Below are 27,355 nucleotides of genomic sequence, written 5' to 3'. Positions count from 1 at the left end.
TTAAAAACAGTGAAAAAATGCCATTTACAGTTTGCTCAAGCCCTTGATTTGCTGTTTTTCTTTGTCGAAGAAAAACAGCAAATGCTCACCTTTAAGAGGCTGGAGCCAGAGAATATTTGGCATTTTTGATTTGATAAAGGCTGAAACAATTAATCGATTATCAAAATAGTTGCAGATTAAATTTCTGTCGATGGAATAATCGATTAACTGTTGCAGCTCTACTGTTCACAGATGTATTTAAAAAGGATAAAGATATATGATTACATATATTACTGTGTTATCAAGCGTTCATTATCTGTTTGTAGACCAGCTTCATACAAGGTTATTGATAAATGCACTAAAAATAGTGTATTATAATGTATTATGCACAGTTTATTAAGTGTTTATATAGTGCTTATAAGTGCTGCATAGCGGGGTAAAGTAAAGTAGTATCATGTTTACACCAAGACTTCAAGGTTTTCTTCAACTATCTGTAATAAACATACTGTATCTGACACCATGTAAGCTGCATCTTATGGGCAAACTACAGCTTGAGTCCCATTAAGGCTTCTGGTACTTTCCTCCACATGATCCGAACAAGTTCAGAAATATGTGAGCTGATGTTTCTGACAGCGCCAAACACTCTACCTGTCTTTATCTTCAATGATCTGTCAAAACTTGGCATCAACAAAGCCGCTCTGTGTTAGCTGGAAATTATTTCTGCTTGGTAGAAATCTCCACATTTTTCTCCCCCCATCAGACACTGGATTCTTTCTTTTCTGGATGTTGTATATTTAGACACGTCTACTTCATGAATTCATGCTGTTACTGAGAGGAATATTGGTGCACCGCTGCTAATACACTGTGAAGACTTTTGTGATTGTGAAGGAGGGTCGACTCTTAATTATCAGTTATTAGCTGTTTGTACCTGTGCAGTTTGATTTGTTATGTGTTATACTTATAACGGTTGTTAAGAGATGTGTGCAGTGAGGTTAAGTGTGTACGTCTGTTTGCGTTTATCATGTTTCTTTCTGGAATGCTGTCTGTGCATCACATTGACATTTGGATGGAGCCAGTCTGCTTTACTGTGGGTTTTGTAGGAGTACTGAAGAATCCCTTTGATGCACACAAACGCAACCCTCTGTAATCAGGATGGCATTGCAGGTGCGTAACTTCCTAAGCGTCAGTCTGCGCTGTGACATTTATAAAAAGGAACTATCTCAAGTAAGCCAAAGGAGGAGAGAAAAGTAAATTGGGAAACAAAAACAACACACAGGCCGCATGACAAAAGGTCAAATCATGTCCGGACAAGTCGAGACATGTCAGGCCAGACTACAGCCAGTCACACAGGTTCAGGATCTGTTTGGTAAGTATGTGAACTCAAATGTTTCAAGCCTGATTTCACTCGTTTAATTTGAAATCCTGAAATTCTTAACATGACACAGGTGTGAACTGAAGTTTTAAAATTTTGCATTGAGTGGCTATATAGCAGAAAACAACGAAATTGTGCTTCCATTAACTGTCATTACAGCCCATTTCTTGCTATATAGTCAGCCGAACGACTTTTTTTTACCTCCTTTATCTCTGTTTTTGCTCTCTACCAACTCCTGAGGGAAATATCTGTCTCTTCAGTTGCTAAATGCTCCACTATGTTCACCAGCTAGTCTCTAACTGTGTCTGTTTGCTGATTGCTGTCTGTTTGGTGCTGAGCAGGTAGTGTACAATGGGTTTTTCTGAAAACAGCTGCCTGCTATAGCCGAAATCAATGCTGTGAGAGTGGTGATTGTGAAGCAAACAGGTGTACAGCTAAACAATGAGCCGTAAAGCTGAGAGGAGCTGCAGAGTCACTGATAATTCTCTGTCGTCACTACGAGCGACTCCTCTAACATTACACATTGTTATTTGATACACTGTTATTATGAAAAATATTGATTATAGCTGCTTTATGCAATAGAAGGCCGGGGGTTGCTGCAGCATTAGGAACTGACACTCATACAATAATATAACTGATAGTGCAAACGCTGTCTTTGATGCACATCAGTCACATCATGTCCAATACAAGATTAAGTTAACCAGGACGGTACTGGTGCAGATTCTGATCCAGCCTATCTGATCGGTGCATCTTTTCTTATGGTGATGTTTCTCTCACCTTTTTGTCAGATAGCTGGTGAAGTTCTTGCCAAAGCTGATGACACCCCAGTACTCGCCGTTATAGATCCCATTAAAAGCGTCTGTGTGAGACAAGGGAACCTGTGGATATAAAGAATAGATGTAGTTTATACATTATATGATCAATTTTTAACTTCTTTAAATCAACTGAATGCTGACTGATTATATTTTGCTTAAGCAATGTAATGCTGCACATCTGAATCCAGTAAAACACGTCCAAAGCTTCTAATGCTTGTTATTAAACATTTACATAAATTGAAAGCTTGTGTGTCTGTGTCAAACCCCGAAAAACAAACTTTCATTAGTTTCCTAGAAAATGTAAGACTTGATGTTTGCTCTGCCGTGAACAGAGGTGAAACAAATTTGTTGAAAGTCAAACTAAATTTAGGAACTGGTAGAGAAATGTGTTACTTCCTTTCTAAACTGAACAATTTCATAAACTAACAGTCGCTCCGAGCTCTGTGACAAATTTTCTAACTCATTAAGCCACAAAACACACACACGTCTGTGCAAGCTGACTGAATAGTGAAGTAACTATCTGTCATGCAAGAATTAATACACATAATAAATCAATAAGCAAAATAAATCTGAATTAATCAAAAGATCTGCAGGATATGTTTCCGGTGAATAGAAAGAGAAAAAACAAGCGAACAACCACAGAAACTAATGGTTCCTCTTTTGTTGTGACACATACAAGAGTATTAATATCAATGCATCCACAGGTTAAATAAATACCTGGTGCACACTGGTGTTGTCCAAGAAGGAGAGCAGCGAGTAGCTATAAGCGGAGGGGGAGGTTTCGTTGTTCACCACGGCAACGTCGATCCCCTTTGGGTCTCCTCCGACACACAAACAGATCAGAGAGATCTGGATGACGGGCAGCAAGAACTGGAAACACAACGAGCTGCGAGCACAGAGGAGACGGTAACAGTCACAAACGCTGCAACAGAATGTCAATCATAACTTCTACTATTAATTACTACATATTACTACTATTATATAGTATTAACTTTGACGTACCCCGGCATTCTCTTCATCCGCACCATGGTTTTGATCATCAGGGCGGCGATGTTTCTCCACTTCGGCAGCAAATGTCTGGCTCGCACCTTCCAGTCCGCTGTACCGTCACACACACACACAATAAAGATGCACTTTAAAAGGTGATGTTACACACAAACAGCAACCCAAAGGTATTTTATATATCAATATTTACATATTTCCCACCACATTTATATATTTATCACCCTGCAAAAACAGGCAGATTGTAAACTGAGTATTAACATCTGCAAAAATAATATCAGGTAATATTTACATCTGGGATTGAATAAGATGTGTTTTACATGTTTCAAATCAGCACCTGAATATTTGGGGAATTCTTCTGCAGTTCTTGCTCCGCTTCCCAGAATCGGCCGGCTCTCGTCGCGCCCGCTCTCGAATGATTGGCTGTTCTCCAACGCTCCCTGCGGACTGGACCCCCGTTTAGAGCCGATCTGGTCTGACGTCTCACACAGCTGCAGGAAGGCGTGCTCCAAGGTCTGCAATAGATAATAGATGCATAATGTAAAGACGGACCAGATGATAAGTGTACAATATTATTTTCCCCATTAAGGCTTCACTTTGTCTTCACAAAGCAGAAAATATCACTGCATAACTGTTTTTTTTCTGTTTTATTTTCAATGAGACATATTAAAGTTGCTTGTTCGTTTAATCTAACATGTTTAAATTTGTATATTTTTTGTGCCTCACAATTGAAGTTGCATCAGAAGGAGAAATCAGATCTCTGCTCTGTTTCTTGGTCCATTTGTTAAGCGCAGTATCTCTTGATTGGGTTTTGAAAGAAGTTTTCATAGATTATGCATCTCATTTTCAAAATTACATTAATGTGGCAACAATTTACAGTTTGAAAAGTTGCATCACTTCTTACGGAAGATGTAAAGTGCCTAAATAAAAACCAGGTAAAATACATTATACATTGCTATTTGTATTTTCTTTGTATTCCTTTTCTGATGATGCATCTCCATAAGCTCTGCAGCACCTCCTCATGAAAACTAATGAGTGTTTTGTAACTTAGTATCTCTTATGTCTTCGCTGCCCTCTGTTGGTCTACACTGCAATGTAATGCACCTCTTTCACTTTGTTTTCTGTGTTGTGATTTGATTTTAATGTGGTAGGAAATTTCATGTCACAATAAAAAACAAATCGTTCAGGTGTAAAAGACAAAAAGTTAAATGACAGTAAATGCTTCCATAAAAAGGAAATAAATGTAACATTTTGTGTTGTATTTCACTTTATTTCATTGTTTCATTTGTTTTTCTTTTGGCATTTCTAATCTTCCTTAACTTGCCTTGATGCCTTGTTTCTTTTCTTTTCTTTTATGTTTATTTCAGATTTCAATGACTGTGAAACTCAATAAACAACACTGAACTGCTCTCAAAGTAACTTGCCTTGTGGTCCCATGAGAAACTCCCTTCCCTGCCTATCAGCACCTGTGAGTGTCCACAGAGCCCATGAGGGCTATAAAAGTACTTACTGTTGCACTATGCTGCTTCATGACGTCGTCTGGAGGACCTTCAGCCAGCAAGCGGCCGTTCCGCATGAGACCGACCTAAAAAAAGGACAGGAGTGTTAAATCAATGTAGAGAGACGATCTGTTTGATAAAAGTTTTATTTATAAGTGATATTTTTCTCTTATCGGCAGCTGTGGTGTTTCTGTTCCGCACTTTACAGAGAACATTTGTCAATCCAACAGTGTGAGCAGACAGATTGACATTTTTTTCTCCTTTTTTTTAGAAACATCTGGCCAAAAGTTCCTGAATAGTCCAACAACACTCAGTTCAACGTCCCCTCCACATTTGGAGCTGAACATTTTCTAAATATGAAAGAAAAAAGGCCCAAAATGTTCAAAAATATGCCCACAGTTTTGCCTCTCTATGGTTAATTGGTAATTGGTAAAAATTATAATAATTGATGAAGAAATAGCTTAAATGTTTGAGGAGAATTTTTCCTCCATGATCACAAAAATACATTTCTATGTGAGAAAGAACGTTTGACATTTTTTGATTTATTGTTGTTGTTCTGTCAGTCTTAACTTTGTTCAGCCATCATGTTTGGCTGTATTTGCTACTAGAGATGCAAAACTCATCAATTCTTGTGCGCTAAAAAGATTTTGTCATGGAACAAATACTTTTCACATCTATTACAGCAAGCATTATTTTATATTTTATTAAAGAGGACATATCATGCTTTTTGTGATTTTCTGTTATAATGTCTGATTTCTATTATTAAACATGATCAAAGTTCCAGAACAACAACGTATGTAAAAATGCTCCCTGCAAGTCAAAAGTCAGGGCTTCAGCCTTCTCTGTTTGCCTCCACTTCCCCATCGAACTGATGTCAGATTGTTCACATGTGCCCACAAACAGCCGTCTGTTCTGTAGCCTTTGTAACTAAGGTTGCTCCATGGGTTATGTGCGTTGTCCGCTCTCATATTTTGGATTGCATTCACACTCAAACATGTATTTGAGAAGTTTCCATTTTGAGTAAAGAACAAGAACAGGAAGTGAAATCCTACTCCTGTTGTTTGTTTACGTGGCCACCAAGAGCTGCTGGAAGTCTGCTGGAGAAGCAGCTTCCTGAAGCTAACCAATCAGAACTGGGGGCTTGAACTGAGGGTCTGCGTAAAGGACCAGTATAAGATAAATAAGTAGAATCCCAGAATATCAATTATTGTGAATATGTCTTACTATTTGTGATAACCTCGTTGGAGAATGAGTTGTATTTTATCACATCAGGGCAGGTTTTCATAAGCTTCTGTTATAAAAGTAGGATTTTGTTTTGTAGGTCTGTGTGTGTGTGTATGTGTGTGTGTGTCTTTAGTGGGTCAAACAGGCTATAAACAAAATTTGCAGTTGCTATGTGATCAAAGTCGAGCTATTCTACTAGACGGAGTAACACTGATGAAACAACAACGGAGCATGTTGACACGACCTTGCAAAGCTCATTCCTTGGCAGTGGAGTGATGCATTGCTGCACTGTGTGACATAGTTCTGTCAAGGTGTAACAGACACAAATAGAAATAAATCAGCAAATCTACCTCATTCTCTCTCAGTCAGCGTGATCTTCGTCCACCCACCTATCATTTAACCCTGAACGGAGACATGGCTGACTGAGCTGAGTGGTCAGACAGGTTCTAGTGGAGAGTTTCAGTGTCTCTGTTTACATGTAGTTGCATTAGCGAGAGGCCGAAATGAACTTGGACCTCGTTTCGTGCAGCCTCAGAAAAAGCTCGAGTTATGCGGTGCCGCAGGCAAGAGTTTCGGTTTGAATATGACAGCACACACACACACACAAATACTTGCACTGACAAGTTGATTAATTGAGGCTCTGTGACCTGCTGACATGGCAGAACAGATACTATTTTCCACCTGAAGTCACTGTCACTGCCAATATTTTATGCCAATATGTCTTTGAAAGCACCAAAAAAAATCCTGCACACTGTCGATCACTTTATTAAATATGTTTTTGGTCTGAAACATTGTTAATAAAGTGAGAACGAGTGACCGACAGTGTGCAGGATTTGCACTTTTTGGTGTTATCACAGTCAAAGAGTTTATGATCCGACGCACCTGCCCATAAGACTTTCTGGAATGCATGAACGTTAGGGCGTGTTACATGCCAATATATCTTAAAATCAGACCAGGACAAAAATATTACAAACATTTTGTTTCTTTCCCCCAGAATTTGAATGCAGTGAAAAAGCCTCTTAAACAACATTTAAACCATCATGAGACAATAAATCCTTCACTGAAAGCAGAGAACAGACTGATGAAAGTGATGCATGAAACTCTAAAATATTAATTTAAGAAAACATTTTCCATCTGCAGGTATTTATCCCCAAATTTATTAAAAGGCCAGTTTAAAATGTATCAATTTGACTCTCATACATACACATTAACAGACCAACCACATACATACAGTAGATACACACAGTGAAGGGGTTTAGAGGCAGCTGTTTGTTCAGCTACAGAATAAATAGCACTACTTCAGCACTTCTCACAAAACAAGCAGCCATGTTCCCTTTACTAAAACATGCTTGCTCAGTAACATGAGAGGTGAGAGGTTATTGTACAAGAAAAGAGAAGTGACATTTTAGCCTCTGAAAACCGCACAACTCTGTTTCATCTTTGTGTGTTTACTCACATTCCTTACAAAAGCACAGAAACTAAAGGCCACATAGTATTAAAGCAACACTATGTAACTTTTGCTGAACAGCTGCCACTGTGGCCACAATTAACGAGAGTTAACCAATTATGGGATCAATATAGCAGTATATAACAGAAGAAAAGAGTCGTTAGGTCAGGAAGCTGACTCAATAAGTCAGTTGAATGACAATATCTATCTACAGTTTGCTCAACATTAGCTACCATAAGCTAGTGGTCACAGTAGACCAAGTAAAGCCAAGGATGCAAAACCCTTTAGTGCATAAAAGTGAGCAAAGGTGTGTTTTATTGCTTATGAATATGTATTTTTTTCTCCTTTAAAAAGTTACATAGTTTTACTTTAAATAAATTGTTCTAGCTGTTTCCCCCCTGCTTCCTGGTATCGATATTCTCATCTAACTCCCCAAATGATGAACTATACCTTTAAACAAAAAAGAAAAAAAATGTGCCTTGTTGTCGCCTAATCTGCAGCATAAATTTACAACTGTAAAGCATTCAGCTTTAAAGACTTCATACAGAAAGAAGATTACTGTTGAAACAATGACTGAACTCATGGAATATCTGGATTTATGCTGAGCCAAGCATTAGTTTGACTGGCAGCGACGGGTGATTATTAAATGTACTATGAATATGTGGCGCTATAGGCTTACTGCGCTGTATGAAGGGTGAGCTGTGTGTAATGACTCGTACTGTGTGTGAGGCCCTGCTGTTCTCCTGGGTGACCATTTATTATAAATCTATGAGTTTTTTTATATGATTTTGATTGAAATCTATGACTGTATGTGCACAAATAAAACCCAACAATGATTATAAAGCCTCTCTGATGGCTCTATTTTTAAATGTGTGTCTGCCTTACTTCCTGTTTTCTCTCCGTCTGTTTCTTCACACTAGTCTGTATTTGTATGCCAGCAGGGTGGGGTTCACAGTATGCTGACAGTCTGAACAGATCTTATTCACTGCCTGCAAAGGTCCAATGTCCAAACGGGTCATTTAATGCATCACACCAGGATCAGATGACAAGATGCATGTAATCTTAGCTAATAAACATCTTTCGGTAATTAGTTTTCTAGCAATTCACTTTTCTGCTTTTCTGAGTATAATATGATTTACAAATTATTTATATGTGCAAATTACATCAAAACATAATTACCATTGTCCTCAAATCATATCCATTTACACACTGTGCTTAGAGGATAAGGCTGGCTGTATTATGTATTTTTCTTACTGTAAGCAAATCCCTTAACAAGACTTAAACAAACAATGTGTAAGTCTGTCTTTCAGTACTGTCAGACTTCCCTACTCTGTCTGTGGCATTCAGCCCAAAGCACATGTGTTGCTACTGAAGATATCTTTAAAAACAGATGACAAATACATATTTCAATTTATGAAAAAGGCAAAGTAATTTCCTAAAACAGCTGGGGTATAACAGGAGTATACGTAGCATTTTTAGGGACTATTTTCAGCAGCGGATTAATACACATTTAGTGCTCTAGTCTAGTGAGTTTTTAGGGGAGCAGGACAGTGTTTGTTGGATTGACTCAAAATGAACTACTGTACTGTACAGTGTTAACGCAAGAACATGTCATCCAGTGCAACAATGTGGCTCAGTGAAGTGTTTTTAATAGATTTTGAATGATTATGGAGGTTTATGGCACAGAGGAATAAGATGTATCAAGCTGTGTTGATTTTTTGTTTTTTTATGGGATTTATTTGGGATCAACAAGCTTTTCCTTTGAACTGAATCATGAACCAAAATAATTGAGTATAAAACTAGTAACCAATTAAGTGAACTAGTGACCACAAATGTGATTTGTATCCAGTGAAATGGAAAATAAACACACCAGAGAGCTTCCGCACAAACTCCATAGGAAGTTGTTCTTCCCTCAAATTGAGCTTTTGTCCTTCCTGTCAAAGCCAATAAACAGTAAACTTCATCTCACATGTTGACACAGAACTGACCTCCTCAATGGACTCGTTGTTTTTTCTATGAGGGAGCGAAACATAAAGACTAATGTGGACGAGGTGCTTTGTTCTATTGATTTTGCCGCCGTATTCCTGAATGTTTGTGAGCATGCATGTGCGTATTTATGCATAATTTCCCTCGGTGCATTTATGAACATGCATGTGGGTTCTGTGTGTGTTATCTCACCACATTGGCTTGCCTGGCCTCCTCTATGTAGTGCGTGGTGATGATGACGGAGACTTTCCCCGTCTTCACAATCTCCACCAGATGCTGCCAAATCCTAGAAAGGGTACCGAAGAAACCAAACAAATGACATAAGACTTGACCCGCTCACTAATAGAGTTTTCTTAACATCTGAAAAAGCTTACGGCTTTGCCAGCAGCAGTTTTGCCTGCCAGCCGTCTGATCTGATGAGGCTTTGTGGTGCTATTACACAATGAGATGTGGTGCATAACACCGACGGAGAGCAGCATGCTTTCCTAAAAGTGTTTCTGACTTGACCTTATTCTATTTAAGAATAGAATAAGGCTGCAACTAACAATTATTTTCATTGTTGGTTAATCTGCTGTTTTTTTTTCTTGATTAATCTATTAATGAAAACAGCAACACAATATCTTAACACACAAGTTGGTGACTGACAAAAAGTCTAAGATCCAAAAATACTAAATTTACTATACTACTAATTATATATTATAAGTGAAGACCAAGAAAAGCAGTGACTTTTCATAATTTTTGACTAATTTTTAACTGATTGTTGCAGCTCTGCAGTAGAACGTAGACATGAATGTTTGTACTTCTATCCTTAAAAACCCTTTCTCAGTTACACAGCTGTAACACTGAAGCTGGAGTGGAATAAATGACCATTTTCACCACCTACAACTCAACTCAAACTAGCTAACAATATCTGGAAAATAAACTAAATCTAACTGAATTTGGCAGGAAAATAATCTTGATTCCTATAGTTTGTACAGCCGGTTAATATATTGATATAATGACAATATGGTGATATGAAATATTTTGTCTGGGGTTTTGGTTATTGAATTATTATGATACAGCTTAAGTTTCGTATTTTCCTGGCGTTAAAGGACACAGTAGAGTTTAGTGATGCAATTTTCTGAACTTATTTAATCATTCTTGCTAAATAAAGTCAGTCATATGTCATCCTTCTTTCTCTCTCTCTCTCTCTCTCTAAGCTTTCTGTCACTTTCTACACTGTAGATCAAAATGTGAGTCAAAAATGCCATGAAAATGAAAAATATGAAGAATTTGTTAGGGATCCTCAATGCTAATACCCTTGATTTTGTCATATTAATAAATAAAGGTATTGATTTAAAAATATTTTGATATTTGATGTTAACCAGGATAACCCAATAACTACTAAACAAATATATTTATGTTAAATGTAAATCAAATGTCTTCCTTCAGCTTCTTATGTTTTTATTAAAGGTACCCGGTCAAGTCTGACCTCCAGTAGTGATATGAGCAGATGCAGACGCACATGCACAACACGATATACAGTCCTGCCAACGGTTCCACACTATTTAAATGACTCTACATTCTGGCTGAAATAATGTAGAAATATGCCAGCAAAGGCAGGAAAGAAGACAATAATAATAAATGTAGGATTTAAATACTTAAAAATCAGCTCTGAAAATGTTTCATGAGGAAGGAAATGTATTCAGCATGTTGTTGAGAGCAATGTTAGAGGATAACCCCAGTGCATTTTGGTGAGTAACACTCAATGTGAGCTTTTGTTTTTTTTACAAGAATGTCCCACAGTGGATCTTTAAGGGATGTGTAGAATGACAAATGTTTATAATTAAACAACAAGGCTGTACTTTTCAAGACTTGCATAAAAGAGATCTTATAGACAAGCTGTGTGATACCAGAGGAAACAATTATGGGTGTGTATGTGTATGTGTGTGTGTGTGTATTTACATACTTTGCCCTGAGCACAGGGTCGACTCCTACTGTTGGTTCGTCCAGAATGAGCAGCTCTGGATTCTGAAGAAGAGCCGCTCCGAGAGACACCCTGCGCTTCTGACCCCCACTGCAACACACACACACACACACACACACACACACACAGAAACAAAGAAAACCAGTGAGAAAACAAAAGGAGTCAAAGGGTGTCAAAGGTGAATCTCCCACACTTCTAATTGTTTCGTAACTGATAATCCACCTCGCCTCTCACATGCATGCCGCTCACTCCGGAGGGAGGCGATGGGAGCCAAAAGTAGCAGACAAAACCTGCAGGACAAACCTGCCTGACAACACAGAGGAAAACAACAAGACCTGAGCAAGAGGGGGGGGGGGGGATTTTGACAATTTGACCTAATTTTATTGCTAGTATTTGAAAAACATTCTCCTTTTTTATGTATCACAAATTAGCAGATTGATCCTAAGTGTTGTGATCACAAAAGAGACACGATGACATGAAGCAGAAACACACGATGAGCACATGTACCACATGGTGTGTTTACTCATACCAGGAATATTTTTCATGTCATGTATAGTGAACAATATGTGTCACTTAATCCTGCAGCAGAGCAAGTGAGGAGAAGATGAGAAGCCCGTTGCAAGATTATTAACACAACAGACTATTAAATAAAATGACTTTATACACTAAATCCACTGTAAAACTGCCAGTAAGCATTGTTACTCAGTAACATGACAGGCTGTTACACCACAGAAGACATAAATATTACATGAAGTGCTAATGAAGCTGGTTTGAGGGGCCTCTTTGAGAACAGAAGGGTCTTTGTGACGAATCAGGGATGTGAATCAAGAGCCGCAACAAGAGATGCTGATAACTCTTCCTCCAATAACTGTGGAATATAAAGGGGTCGTTAAGTAATCTACCACTTTTACTGATGTAAGTCGGTGCATTGTTAGTTTCCTCTTGTTTCTTGCAGTAGTCTGTACTTGGCCTAAAGAACAGAGTCAGATTTTTAAAAATAACTTAATGAATGTAGCAGAGACCCAAAAAAAATATTTGGCGAAATTCCAAGCACACTATTTTTAATTCATATTGCCACCGTTTCCTTTTATGGCTTGAGAACAAGGCTTTTCAGTCTTTCTATCTTCCTTTGTGGAAATGATGAAAAAGTGAGCAGCTGATAGTGGAGGTTCGGCTGAGTGGAAAGTTTTTTCTTAAAAAAAAAACACAAAAAAAAACAAAAAACAAGCTGTCAGAAATCTCAGCAGCAGGAAGTTGGAACAATGAAGTTGAACAAGGCTCCGCAGATAAAATCATTTGTGGGGCGGGTGAGTAAACATGTTACCAATTACAAACTGAGCTGCCAATCAGGCCGCTGGTTAAAGCTCACACTTACAGTTTGATGGTGATGCAAGCAGGCTGAATGTAGAGTGAAAGTCCAGGTCTCACAAGAAACTGAGATCCTTGCTTGCTTACATCAAGTTCTCTACTTGCTGGTGCACAAGTTAACATCATGCAATATACTGGCAACTTTACATGATGTTTCCTAAACTTTAAAAGAGGACGTATCGTGCACATTTCCAGGTCGTTATTGTTATTCGGGGGCTCCACTGGAATGTCTTTGCATGATTTACAGTTCAAAAAGCTCCTTATTTATCTTATCACACATTGTCCTCACATACTTTGAATTAGAATTGGGCTCCAATATGTACGGATGTATTTGAGATTTTCCATTTTGAGTAAAAAATGAGAAAAAGAAGTGAAATGTTACTACTACAGTTTGTCTATGTAGCCTCCGGAGCCGGTGGAAGTTGTCCAAGACGCAGCTTCCAGAAGCTAACCAATCAGAACAAAGACTATGGAAAGAATGGCCGTTTCTGGGCACGTGTGAACAATCTGACATCATCACAAGTAGGAAGTAGAGGTAACATTACAAACAAAGTGTTTACAGCAGGCTGAAGCCCTGGCTTTTGACTTGCAGGGAGCATTTTTACACATGTTCACCTCAAGTTTTGGAACCATATTTAAAGTAGACATCCAACATTATAACAGAATAAAAATAACATCTCTTTATTTGATCTTTGCTAATTTTATTGTTTTATATGCTCTGGATTTAAGACGTGTGGAGGAGGAGAGAGTGATTATGTCTGTGTTTGTCTTTGTATGCGCACATTAACGCAGGGAACACAAGTGTCAAAGTCCACAAGCATCAGACTGTTGTAAAAACACTTTTACCTCATTTCATGAACCGGCTGTATTTAAGGATACGCTGTATTTATTACAGTCTGGCGCTGTCTGTATTTCACGACTGACTAAACCTGCCTACTGCAAAAAAATGTAAACAAGACAAAATGTTTTTTGATTATCTCGTTATCTGTCCTAATCTAAAAAATCGAACGTTGTTGATGCCCAAATGCCTGTTGATCGAATGTTGTCCAAAGTTCACCTGCAGAAATTTGTAGAAAATGATGGACCTGTAGGTGAGTGGTCCACAAACAGCTTGTGGTGTAAATTCAGCGGTATGATGCACAATAAAACAGACCCACATTCAGTTCTGCATAGTTACGTTCTCTAAAAACGAACCTTTCTGGAGAAGCTCAGTTCTAAATCACTGCGTTCTCACTCCATCCTGTCTCTAAGGTCACCTGTACGTGGTTGTACCTGAGATTTCGGACCAGGCTGTGCTTCTGAGGTAGATCCAGGAAGTCAATGAGGAAGTCCATCCGCACCTGCGTTTCCTTCGACGTCAGGCCGTGGATTCGCCCGAAGAAGGTCAGCGAGTCGCTGATGGTGAACTCGTTGTACAGCGCCAGCTCCTGTGCAACATAAACGCAACCATGTTTTATTCTTTAGAGAGGGGTCAAAACCTTAAATGTATCAGTGAACACAGGTACGGCATGAATACTGCAGCTTTTTCATCCCCCACAAGGGTCACCATCATGTACCTCACCTTATTCCAACAAATATACTAGTAACTGATGAGAGAAGCATCATATAAGTTACAAATCCTCCTTTTCTGCACTTCTGCACTCTTCTTCATAAGGAAATTATGTCTCATGTACGTTTGGTATAATTTGAAATTTTTCCGTAATTGTTCCAATTAGATACCTGAGTTTTGGAACCGATACCAAAACAAATACTACAATACTTTTTCCGACACCTTACTTTGAGGAAACATGTGTTTCTCAACAATACACTTTCTTTCATTACAGAGAAAAAGCCGAACTTCCCACACACAAACAGCTGTATGTAAAACTTTGCCGAAAATGAGTAAAAATGTACAAATCTTTGCTTTCTTGACTGTTTTCAATACTCAGTGCTACAGACACACTTCAGTCTGTGACAAAAAATACACAACCGTAGTCTCATGACACCTTTCCCATTGTTCCTTTGTTGATAAATTGATTTATGAAATATCTAATAGTGTCTAATAACCACTGAATTCATAATGTAATTCACAACACAATACTACAGATCTGCATGTGAACTGCTGCCTTCTGAGCACGTACGCAAAGACCTTTGACTTCGTGCTGTCGTTCCTGAAAGGATTACAGTCCAGATTTCCTGGGAAAATATTTAACCTTAAAGGATTAAGGGATCAAATAATAACTCATATGCACATTTCATTGTATCAATAAATAATTAGGATATATTATGTATTGCTAGCCTCTCTGTTCGAGTCCAAGTTACAAGTCATGCATCTCGACACACACACGAGCCAAGTTCACCACAGCGGCACAACAGTCGCACCCTGGGAACATGTGAGGTGTCGCATTTCATCTTCACCGGGTCACAGATCGCTTCCTACAGGGACGAATGTGATGCTCAGGGTTTCACACAGGGGACGCATGCCATGTGTGTTATCAGTCTCATCGGGTATCCACTCTGACAGTGATGAGACTCACTCAGGTACAGGTCACTGACTTAACCAGAGGCAAAATTAAAGACGGCCCTGAGCAGAGCACCTAATCCAAGAGTTACAGCTGTAATGAGCAGCTCCCTGATGGTAATGTGAGGCCAGAATTTTCTTTAGAAAACATGCATACTTAAGAACCCTGCCTCGGACAAACAAAGGGTAAAATGTGGAACTGTGAGACAAAGAAAATGGGCTTAATGCAAAGAGAGTGCTGCAAAGAATTTCACAGGGAATCTACACTCTTTAAAAAAAAAAGCAATTTATAGATAATTTAAATTCTTTTCAACTCTACTTAAACCTGAATTGAATTTAAGATCAGATTAGCAACCAAAATGTAGAGAGAAAGCTCTCTGACTGAACATATAGCTCAGAAAAAGGACAAGAGGAAGTCCATTTAGAGAAATAAAATGACCTTTTGGTATGTTAAAAGCCTTGAATAAAGTTGTGTAGAGCGATTATTTTCCTTATCGCTTAATCTGCCAATTATTTCATCCATTAATCTTTTGATCTTTTGTGTTGTTTTTTCTGACCAACAGTCCAAAACCCAAAAATATTCAATTGACTTTACTTTAAGACCAGGAAAAAGCATCAAATTCTCACATTTATGGATCTGGAACCAATTTTTGCTTGAAAAATGACTTAAACAGAATAGTTACTGATTCTTTTTCTTTCGATCAACTAATCGATTAATCGACTAATTGTTGCAGCTCTAAATTTATGGATAATATTTAAGCACCCTTGGGCACACCGATTCAGCCTTTGAGTATATAGCAAAGGATAAATTTATACATTTAACAAGCATGTATGAAAACGGTTTGTGCACATGTATTACACACTAATTCAAACACACCTTTAAACAGGAGAAATTAACGTGATATGTGTTTCTCACCTGCGGCATGTACCCGACCTTCTTCCCTGGGACATCATGACCGGGAAATGCAGGGGGCTTCCCCAACACGGTGATGTGACCCTTTGAGATTTTCAGAGTTCCCACAATGCATTTCAGCAGCGTGGTCTTCCCACATCCGCTGGGGCCCAAAAGGCCATAACTGCAACACAGAATCAGAATGATAAAACATGAAGGATCTCTGTTAAATTATTCATCTTGCAAACGTAACGGTTTGTTTGTTTATCATCTGTCCATGAGGTTTCACTTTCATAGAAAACAGTACGTAAATATTGTGGCGATGATGCTGTGATAGCGGACTTCCCTCTGACACACAAAGGCGCCGGTGCAGCTCTAAATAGCCTCCTCTGTCACTAAGTGAGTGAATGGGAACTAGTGCACCATGTTAGAGAAACTGCAGCTTATATACACACACAGTCAGGCAAGGAAGGAACTCAGATTGCCCTTCAACAGTATTTTCAACAGAGAACATACGGTGGATCATGTTTACGTAAGCATCTGAAGATAACCAGATGTCTGTATTATATGCAGGTGTTGTGTCAGAGTTGCATACCAGTCCTTTAAAGGGACCTACAATTAGATTGTGTAAACAACTGTCACAGCAGACATTCACAGTGAACCAGGTTGAGCTACATTCATAAAAATCAGCTTTATATTTTTACCCAGAATTCAAGACACAGAAATAATTATACAATCTCTAATCAGGCCACTTGACCCGTCAACTCCTTACCACTGCTTTTTTTTAACAATGTTTTTATTGAGATTTATTGAGATAGATAGAATATATTTGATATCAGTGCATTTGTGGTGTTATTCATCAAGTTTGAGTTCGGTTATGTGTAGGTTAAGATGCCATCTTGGCCAAAATCGTGCCACTTTTCACTTGTTACAGTGGCAACAAAACAAAGCTGTCATTCATCATCATCTGTTGTTCAGGATTCAAAGTATTTCAGGTGTTTAATGTTGGGTGAAGGTGCTGTCATTATCTTTTTTTAGTTTAGCCTCTATTTTGATATCAGTCACTGACTTCCAAAGTTTTTAAAGTGTCTTTAAAGGAATAGTTTGACATATTATCCGCTTTCTTGCTAAGAGTTAAATGAGAAGATTGAGGCCACTCTCCTGTCTGTGTGTTAAGTACAGAGCTGGAGGTGGGAGACGTTTAGCCTAGCTTAGCATAAAGACTGGAAGCAGGTGGAACCAGCTAGCCTGGCTCTGACCAAAGTTTACATATGCGCCTACCAACACCTCGAAACCTCATGATTACACAAACAGACATATAAAAACTACAAATTTGAGGTTTTAGAGGGAGTTACTTTGTGTATTTCAAACTACAAAATTGAAGAATAAAATGCACATTACCAGAGACATTTTTTGTCTTTTCTTTAAATATTATTCTTCTTTAAGCTGATTCTCAGAAATGACTGCATTGAAGAATTATTTTGTATTAAATAAAAAGAAAAACCAAACAGATCACATGCATCATACTGACACAGTTTCTCTGAGTGCATTCCAGGTGTAACACTGTATCACATTTGTCATTTCACACTTCACACACATTTCCATCCTGTGAAAAATGTGAGAAGCGCTTTATCTTTGACAGACTCTCACTTCCCTTTTCTGTTCAGGACTGTCACACCAGTATAAACAATTTCTGTCTGAAGGTTTCTGTTTTTCCCCAATCTTCCTCATCTCATGTGTCACTTAAAAAATGCAGGTATGTGTGAGAACAGTATGAATCTCACATGCAGGGAAAGGCACTTAGAGCTGGACTACAGAATACCTTTAACCACAGAATACATTAACATCTTTTACACCATCCTGGATGTCTTCAACTGTCTCTCTGTAACTCTCACTGTGTTTGGGTGACACAATCTTCCGGTTTCGGCTTTCAGGAGTCAAACAAAGTGGATTTACTAATGATAAACCTGACTGTCTTTCAGGAAATTGAGATTTTGGCAACTGATCAGTCAGCAGATACATGACAAAAGAAAAAGGGTGAGTAGACTTGTCAGCCAGGTCCTGGACACCTCACCCAAGAATGCCTTATTTGCATGTTGAGAAAACATCTACTGACTGGGAGGTGAAGGACAAGTACGTTGCTTGTGCCTCCGATCACACGTACGTCAGTTCTGACATTAGAGTGCGTCTCCACATCTGTCCCGAGTGACCGCTTGTGATCGGATCTCACTTCCCTGTTCTATATGCAAATAAAGACTTGTACATCATTTCTGTTTGCAAAGACCAAATGCGTTATTGTTTTTAACCGGTGGGAGGCAGCAATGTACTTCCTGTGTCTAGTCTGCCAGAAATTAAAAGAAGAAGAAGTTTGCAAAGACCTTGGCGCATGGACAAAATTAAAACTCTTTCTCCCAAATGAACATCATGTGTTTCATGTGTACTCCATCCACAAGAATCCATTTTGCTTGTTGTTGTTTCAAACTTTAATATGACACCGTTGGCGCGTGAATTAATATGTACTTCCTCTTACGCACAGGACGTCAGTTGAGTGGATGATCCTTCAGTGTGGCCCAGGACACATTCACATTGTTAAAAGAACGTGGCCATAGGTGGCCAAGAGTACCTCCGAATGTGGTCTGAGCGATCAGATTTCAATGTGTCCTCAATACGTCTTGGCTGCATTCACTCCTGTACTTCGAGATGTCCACTTGTGATCAGATCACCCAAGACGCAATTAAATGCCAGGTGTGAACAGGAGGTATAGTGCAACAGATGGTAAAGTTTTTAAAAAATCTTACAGTGTCTCCCAATAAAGACAGATGTAGTCAGAATTTTAAATATTTTTTTTTATGTTTGTTTTTCCTGCTCTAATTGTTGTTTCTTCTTCTTTCCTCTCTGTTCTCTCCAGTTCCCTATTGCAATGTTAACCTGACCTGACTGGTTAAAAAAACATAGTTAAAGTTAAATAATATATCAAGCACATGTACAGTTAAACAGAAACTCTCATTTGAAGCTGGGTTTAGTTTTGACAAGTTGATAAAGAGACAGATGCTTTATAAATCAAGTAAAACAGTCTGAAATCACAGCCATGGCGACAGATTTGACTCCACTCACATGTGTCCCTGCGGTACAGTCAGGTTGAGGTCGCTGAGGACCTTCAGTTTGCCGTACGACCGGCACACATCTTGACACCGGATCGCAGAATCCCCCTGTCCAGCAGGCGGAGGAGCCTCCAAATCAGCCGTCATGGTCCCCTCCGTCAGCTAGAAGAGAGATGGTACTTTGTTAAACAGAAGACTGTGTTTCTGCAGACATATACTGATTATTTTCAGATTTCAGATGTTGCACTTGTTCTTCACTATTTACTGTAAGCGTCGTATGCACATACTTTATGAGGGCTTATGATAAATCTTGAGCCTATAAATAGTATTTTTCCTTCATTTTGGGATAAGCTCTTCTTCAGCAGCTTCTTCTGTCTGTTGAGCTGCTGCTGGACTATTTAAGACTGTAGACATTAGAGAGCAAGAATGGATGAATATATTTCAGAGGTTAAACTATACACTCTTCCTCTAAGAATGAAGGTTTTACATGAGGAATTAATCCAGTGTCTATCCTTTGACACTGAATTAATACTGTGTATGTTTGGCAGTTTCAATCATAATATACTCATACAGACCTGCAGTGAGCTGTTAAAAGTGTTTTGATTGTGATGAGGTTTTACGGTGAACTTTATAGGCGTTTTTTAAAAATCTTGCTGCAGTTTGTTTCTGTCACTGAAGTGGTTTGATTGTAATACATTCACAACTAAAATAGGGCCAAAATTGTCTCGTCTTCCTCTTTCTTTTTCACTCTCTCTCCCTCAACAATGCCACAAATTTGGCACCTGTTTCTCCCAGACATTAAGCCATTTGTAAAACCTCCTGCGCCTTCCTCAAATATTCTGCAATCCCACATAGGAAAAACCTACAACACTTCGAATTAACTGTGAGAAGCTTAAATCCTCAGTTAAACAGCCTCTTAGACGAATATGTGGCTCTTTCAATACAAGGCTCTCAACTTAACACTGTTTTTAAGCAAATCCAGACACATTTTGTTTAAAATCTGTCAATAAAGTGCTTGAGTTGAGATTCTTCTGCTATTGTCACTTCATCTGAAAGGGTTTGTTATACTGTTACACTGCTTTTGAATGATGTCATACTGCTGATAAATGACCATAACTGGGTTAAGTAACTCACAAAATCTCCTAAATATTAAACTGAATGTTTTCTAGAGCTGCAACGATTCGTCGATTAATAGATTAGCTGACTGACAGAAAATTAATTTGCAACTATTTTGGTCATCGGATAATAGTTTTAAGCAGTTTTTAAGGAAAACGCTAAAAACGTTTCCTGATTGCAGCTTCTTGAATGTGAGGATTTAAAACTTTTTGTGTCGTACATGATAATAAACTGAATATCTTATATCTTAAAACAAGACATTTGAAGACGTCACCATGATCTCTAAGACATATTTTCTGATATTTTTATAGACAAAATGATCGTCAGGTTATTTGATAGTGAAAAAAATCATTAGATGCAGCCCTGGTTATCATAAATGGTAATGTGAGGCACACTGTTGTACTGAAACATATCAAACAGTCTAACTGAACCATGAATTTTGTGAATCCTTATATTCCTACAGACTAACATATATCACATTTAGTGTTCAGAATTCAAATGTGAGGTGTGTTCAGGCAGTATCAGAGGGAGGGTAAGAACTAAAAAACAAAAACTTTTGTTGCAAATCTTTCTGGGAAACAATAAATAAAACTACAAACTTCAGATTTTCTTCCTTTGCAGAGCCGACGTTTGTAGCTCCATCACTAGGAGTGGTGCTTTAACAAGGCTTTACTGCAAGCAGCTGAGAAGAAAAATGCAAACCATTCTTCTATGTAAGCCAGTCACCAAACCACTGGGGGAGGCAACCAGATTAGTCTTTCTTTTTTTTTTTTCAAGAATGCAAGTGGAGGGAGAAACTAGTTTGCCCTCAACTCAAAAGTTTGAGATGAATGCCACCTCTAGCACAACAACATGTCAGAAAAAAAGTCCTCTCGAGCGCTGATATTCCCGCTGTTTTCTCTGCATCTTGTCAAGCTTCAGCAGACAAAGTATTTGGGTCATAAAACGATTCTTTGCCCAGTAATCTCTAATAACAGCCTTCTTTCACCGGGTTTCCCCCAGTCTCCAACTAACTCCCTCCTTAAATCCAGCATCTCTCATTTTCCAGCGAGGAGATTAGGGAGACTGCATTGCATAATCTGATGCATTTGGTTGGTCTCACCTTTGGCACTATAGCCTACATCTGCAAAATATACAATATTATCACTAAAAACAGATCTCAGCCTCATTCTGTATGAATTAGCTGGAGGTTGCTGGTGGTTGTGATCATTCTAGACGACAAGCTGATTTTAAACCCAGTTAAGATCCATCGGTGACATTTGAGATAACGCTTGAAAAAGGAAGAGTTTCCTTATCTAGAGGAAAACACACTGACAGGAATCAAGCTGATGGAGAAGAAATGAGCATTTTGAGCAAAAACTCACCCCGAGAAGATGAAGACAAAAGGTAGAAGTGGAAAGGATGAAGAGCGGCTGATGAGTGTGTCTACAGGCTGAAGACAACAACTAAAGAGCATGTGAATATCAGCTGACACGATCATCTCAGTGCATAAATGCAAAGTGGAAGAACAGGTTCCGTGCACGCTGGTGGAGACTGGATGTATTTCCTCAGAAGAATACCCACCCAACTACACACACACCCTTCTCCACAGCCTATATAACAGGTGGCTTTACTCCAAAGTCTATAGTATTGACAGAAAATGTCATTTTCATTTTTTTAAAATGTCAAATCAGTGAGTTTTTGTAGCTATTTGTAAAGGGAACACTAAATATTTGATGCTTACAGCTTCACAAGTTGTAAGATTAATTTGCCTTTCATTGTTTCATGTCATTATAAAATTAATATGTTGGTATTTTTTGGTTTTCATTCTGAATGAACACAGCTGGGATCTAGTTTTGACATTTTAAGTGCTTGATAGATTAATCCAAAAATAGAACTGATAGAAAATCCCCAAAAGTGTGGCTACAGTCGCAGCCCCTCTCATCTAACCATTATCTTATTGATGAACAGGCCTATAGAGAAAACAGCACGTTGTGCCTCTTCTGGGTGGACACTTTCCTCTGATGATGATCTCAATCTGCACAACAAAGCTTCCCTTTTCATTCATACTCATGCTCTGCTCTGGTAATCAGGAAGAATTCCTACCTTGCCTGCCAAGTTAATGCCAACTTGCGTCACCGCCAAGTGGAAGAAAATAGGCTTGACAGGCGCGCTCAAATATCTCGGGATTCAGCAGCAAACGCAGCGAGTGTTGAGGCTTTCCGAGCAGAAACTGCTAAAGAATTGCTGGCTACTGTCGGGGCTATTTATAAGCTGAGCCTCGGTAGCCTACATCCATCGACCAGCTGCTGCACTTTCACTTCTCCCTTCACATCAGCGCGTCAATGAGAGCGCAGCAGCAGCAGCAGCAGCGGCGCGGTGCGCGTTCAAACGTGCACGGCGCTCCCTCTCTTCCTCCCTCCCTCTCTCCCTCTCTCTATGATGTTAAAACGATAAGGCTCATCCTCCCTCCCTCCTCTTTTCGCCTAAAAAATCTAGCTGTATATTATACCAATAGTAAAAAAAAACAACAAAAATCGTTGCGGCTGCATCCTGCAGAGTTTCCTTCATCTCGGGTTTGCTGCAGCCTTCCTGCAGGAAAAGGCCCGCTGTCAGGCACCGGCTCAATCCTGAACGTTTTATTTTCGCAAAGAAAACACCCTGTATTATACTAAACAGCATTTTACCCGCTCCTCCATCTCGGTGCAGTCTGCGAGTCCGGGGGACGCATCATCCCGACTGGCAGCCTCCGCGGCCATGGCAGCAGGGAGGAGAGCGGACCGGGCAGCCGGCTGGGTCGCTGCGAGAGAGACTGAGAGAGAGAGAGAGAAGGGGGGGTGTGGGGGTGGAGGGATGGAGGGATGCGCTGTGAGACTCTTTATACTGAAGTCACACAATCTGCTGTACCTGCAGACTGCATAGAGCAACAACTGATCTGTAAATTACTGGATTTTGGTGAACTTTCTGATCGGTTGTGGGCCCGTAGGGGCCGCAGACCACATGAACTAACCTGTAGCTGCAGGGGCTGATGCTCCACTGCAAAATATAGCCATATGACATGTAATTTGATTAGCAATGATGAGGTTCAGCATCTTATTTTTCTTCATTTAAAAGTAATAATTTGCCAAAGTGGTTAAATGAATTCACTTTATGTTATTTTTAATATTTATTTATAGCCATGTACATTGTTCTCTATTATTTTGACTATATTCAGTACACTTGTTTTTGGGGAACAAAACAAGGAATTGACACTGGTGTGGAAACAAGTGCAACTATGTTAAATCACTTTTGTGCACATATTTATATATATATTTTAATATTCAAAATAACACCAAATAACTTGATCTGATGGATACTTTTTGAAATGTAGCCAACCTGCCTGGAGGAGTGACTGATAGCCTGCAGTCATCTCATTTAACCAAGATCCTTCACCTTCAGTATTATGTGTCTGCTGAAGAAGGTCTTCTTCTGTTGCATTTATCCTTCACTTCCTCTGGGTATGATGATGTATCAGACTGTTTCATCTTGACAGAGGTAAAACCTTCTCACCCTTTCACTCCAGAATCTGCATAGAAGACCTGTGAGCAAATGATGTAATTATTTTCAAATTCGTTTCAGTTTATGTTGTTGTTCCCACAGAAACCACAAGATGGAAGCACAAACCAAGGAACTAATAAAAGAGGAGCCTGCATGAGGACATAGTGGAGTTTAATAACTGATTATCAATGTGCAGAGGTGAAGTGCAGGACTTTTACATATAAATGAACGTCCGTTACATTCAAGCTCTTACCAAATGAGTTCACACAATGCTGATTAAGCCTGTCACTACCAGATAAATCTCTCTGTATTTCACAGTACACTGGAGATTTTAAACCTGGTGTCTGTGGTGAAACTCCCCTGCTAGCCGGATGAATCAAGCCCCCAGAAATAGTGTTGGGCTTTGAAGCTAATTTGACATAGTGGCCAAACTGTGTAATTACAACAGCACGTGATGCTATTGGGCCCAAAAAGACTTTTTCCCATAAATTTACAGTGTGAAAGAGACATCTGTAAATCAGCAGATACATTTTTTTGAGTGTCACAAAACCCGCGAAATGACTCTTTTCCGAGCAGAATTTGATCCATTCGGTCTGATCATATTTCAAAAGTCTAGAAGAGGTGCACAATTGAATAGTTTTATCCCCATTCAAGTTAGCAACAGGGCTAAACCAGAAGTTAGCGGTCTCGGCTTGTGGAAGTCTCTAGTGAGCATGTTCCATGGGTGCATTGGGCCCATAGAGCGTGTGAAATATGTTTTCAGGAAGTGGCTTTTTTGGCTTCATGTGCCACTGAGAAGCAGGGCCATGCCCTCAACACTGTATCCAGTTCCCTTTATACATCCATCAGATAAATGCATACTACACATGCTCTATGGGCAGAGCATGTGCCCCACAGACTTCCGCCAGCTGACCAGTTAGCCCTCAGCTAACTTGAATGGGAGAAAATAATTAAATCATGCAACTCCTTTAGACTTTGCAAATGTTATCAGACCAAATGGATCAAATTCTTATAGTGAAACGAATAATTTCGCAGGGGTTGTGTGATGTTCAGAACAATATATCCACCATTTCACAGCCACAACAGTAGCGACAGAGTAGGCTATGACGGAGTCTATGACGTAAACACGTCGACAGTGTTTTTGTAGTTACTGTCACTGCCAGAAGGGGAGGACAAAAGTTACAGTGGTAGCATTCCTTCAATACAGATTAGAAGTAGAACCAGATGGAATAGCTTCTATACCTAAAATCAATATGAACAAAATAACTTCACCAGAATTCATCCTTTGTCCCCAAGAGCGTTTACAGCATAGAAATCCTTTATCAACTGGATTAGAAGCACTCAACACAGGTAAACACCACAGGTAGGCACAGTAAGGTCAGATCCAGACCAATCAGAGTCAGCAGGGTCTCATTTGGGCTGGTTTACCTACATAGCATAATATCACACACAGTGTTTAAAGATCTGTTCCAGACCTGTTTTACAACAATTACAAATACAATTACAAATACTTAGAAATACTTAAAATTACATCTACTTCTCCCTCATTGATGAATCCAGAATCTATTAATATGGAAACATTTTCATTCAAAAAGTGTAACTACAGGATGTAAGATGTTTCCTACTTCACTGTTAAGTCCAGTCTCAGTGTTTGTGCACTGGAGGCTTCAGGTTTCCACATCACCTTTGTGTAAGTTGCATATTGTATCATGACTGGATCCAAACTGCGATGTCACATATCATGCTCGTAGGCCTTTAACTCAGATATACGGTGAGTACAGAGAAACTTTCCGTCTTCGGCTGATGGACGTGAAACAGCCCTCCAGAGTCAAACTCTAAATAAGAAAAATAATTCTTCACAGTGAAGCTCAAACATCCAAGTGAAGTAACAAGAAGAAAAACCACATTTTTGAGTGGCGAGGGGCTTTAAATAGTCTTTACAGGCCCACAACAGCTAATGCTTCCTGATCTGGCTGAAGCTCTCTAAGAGAAAAACCCACATAAAAGAATCCTTAAAAGTAGAGGAAAAAAAAGAGAGAAAGAGAAATCCCCCCTCATCCTCAGATGTCTGATGGCATGATTGCAGCTTTAGGCAAGGAAAGATCGCAGAGTAACAAGGCTCACAAATTACTTCAGCCTACAAAAACTACACATGATGTTAATGTTACATGTAGTGTAAACAGTATTTGTATTTGCACTGACCATTAAACAAACGATAAATCAAGTAATTAGGTCATCATTCTGTCTTTTATAGCAGAAGTGAGAAAACACATGTATTCAAAATGCTTACAGCGCATGTAGAGATATAATTAAGCATTTTGCCTGCTTGAAAATGATGAGAGCAAACAGGTGTCAATGGTGTCTGTTGTGAGTCAAAGACAAACAGGATGTGATTTGACGCTGTCTGTTGTTGCTTCTGCTGCTGGAAAATTGTTTTAATTGGACATGACTGTTAACAGACTTTATGACAAGTTGTTTGTTCTTGTATTTTATTTAATATATATCCTCGTGTCACTTGTTGCTGTATGCATCTTTATATAAAGCAGACTGAGTTTAGCTGTGATGAAATGTGCTGTATAAATAAAACTGTCTCATTGTGTACAGTGCTGCACATGTGGGAAGAAGATTTTTATGTCTTGTGTCCTTCTTGCCTCTTGCTTAAAAAACAATTTTCCCATCATCGAGGACAAAAATAGATTGACCATTACATTGAACATTCAGCCAAAAATGCTTTTAAAAAAACAACAGCAATAATAATAAAAAACTCCACTTCTTGATAGGATTTCTTTGGCAGAAAAATAGAGAGGCGCACTGTAAAAAAAAAATTGTAAAAAGTCTGTCAGCAAAAGTTGCCAAACACTTACCGTCAAATAACAGTAAAAACCTTTAGTTATTCTACAGAGATTTATTTTAAAACTACGGATATTTACTTTTGACATTGTCTACATTTTTACAGTCCAACCATTGTAAAATAAAAAGAAAATCTCATTATAAAACATTGCTACAATGTTAAACAAATGTATAAATCTGCAGGGGGGGGGGGGATCTAACATGTTTTCCAGGATCTAGGGTTCATAATTTTGTATTTTACGCAGTATTAATGTGTGTGGATATGTTGTATGACTTCTGCCATTCTGCCACCAGGTTGCGCCTTTGAGTAAGGTAAGAGTTTTGAAGCAGAAGTAGTAGAAGAAGGGGAACTAGCACAAAGCCAGAGGGTTTTATCAGCAGCAAAAATATGCTGGTGAACTGTAAGCTACATATACTGCTTTGTTGTGGTTGTTAAGTGTGCACATAAAAAAACTGCAAGTTATACTACAGCCTGTGTCTCTGTCTGCAACACATGACTACTTTGGTATATTTACTCACCAAATGGAAAATCTACCCGCATTTGGCGCTTGCACAACGAAATATAGTATTTTTATCTTTATTATCTGATGATTACTTTTTTCTGCTGTGGATTGTGTAGACTAATACATCCATTGATTTAGAATACTGAAATTGTTCAAACATCAAGCATCATCAAGGAAAAATACCATCTTGTTTGCCTGATCTTGAAGGATTGCATTTGT

At 38.9% G+C, this 27,355-nt stretch overlaps 1 protein-coding gene across 3 annotated transcripts in view; it reads right to left on the bottom strand.

The window, feature by feature from the left end:
- Window positions 1–24,154, bottom strand: part of abch1 (ATP-binding cassette, sub-family H, member 1) — a 39,813-nt gene extending 15,659 nt beyond the window's left edge. The window contains exons 1-12 of one of the 3 annotated variants that reach the window (XM_044373501.1): window positions 23,257–24,154; window positions 22,934–23,046; window positions 19,165–19,313; window positions 16,075–16,234; window positions 13,931–14,085; window positions 11,273–11,380; window positions 9,517–9,610; window positions 4,679–4,753; window positions 3,506–3,683; window positions 3,169–3,265; window positions 2,884–3,052; window positions 2,129–2,229 (exon numbers count right to left, since the gene is read on the bottom strand). In XM_044373501.1, the coding sequence (XP_044229436.1) occupies window positions 2,129–2,229; window positions 2,884–3,052; window positions 3,169–3,265; window positions 3,506–3,683; window positions 4,679–4,753; window positions 9,517–9,610; window positions 11,273–11,380; window positions 13,931–14,085; window positions 16,075–16,234; window positions 19,165–19,313; window positions 22,934–23,046; window positions 23,257–23,353 (1,496 nt within the window). In that variant the 5' untranslated portion in view covers window positions 23,354–24,154. Of the gene's footprint in view, window positions 1–2,128; window positions 2,230–2,883; window positions 3,053–3,168; window positions 3,266–3,505; window positions 3,684–4,678; window positions 4,754–9,516; window positions 9,611–11,272; window positions 11,381–13,930; window positions 14,086–16,074; window positions 16,235–19,164; window positions 19,314–21,631; window positions 21,747–22,352; window positions 22,641–22,933; window positions 23,047–23,256 lie in introns of those variants that run through there. The other 2 variants (XM_044373503.1, XM_044373502.1) reach the window with 2 other exon arrangements.
- Window positions 24,155–27,355: the final 3,201 nt, after the last annotated feature.

Source organism: Thunnus albacares, chromosome 14, assembly GCF_914725855.1.
Source record: "Thunnus albacares chromosome 14, fThuAlb1.1, whole genome shotgun sequence".
NCBI lineage: Eukaryota > Metazoa > Chordata > Actinopteri > Scombriformes > Scombridae > Thunnus > Thunnus albacares.
Note: the sequence above shows the minus strand (reverse complement) of the source record. Positions and strands in the feature narration are given on the sequence as shown.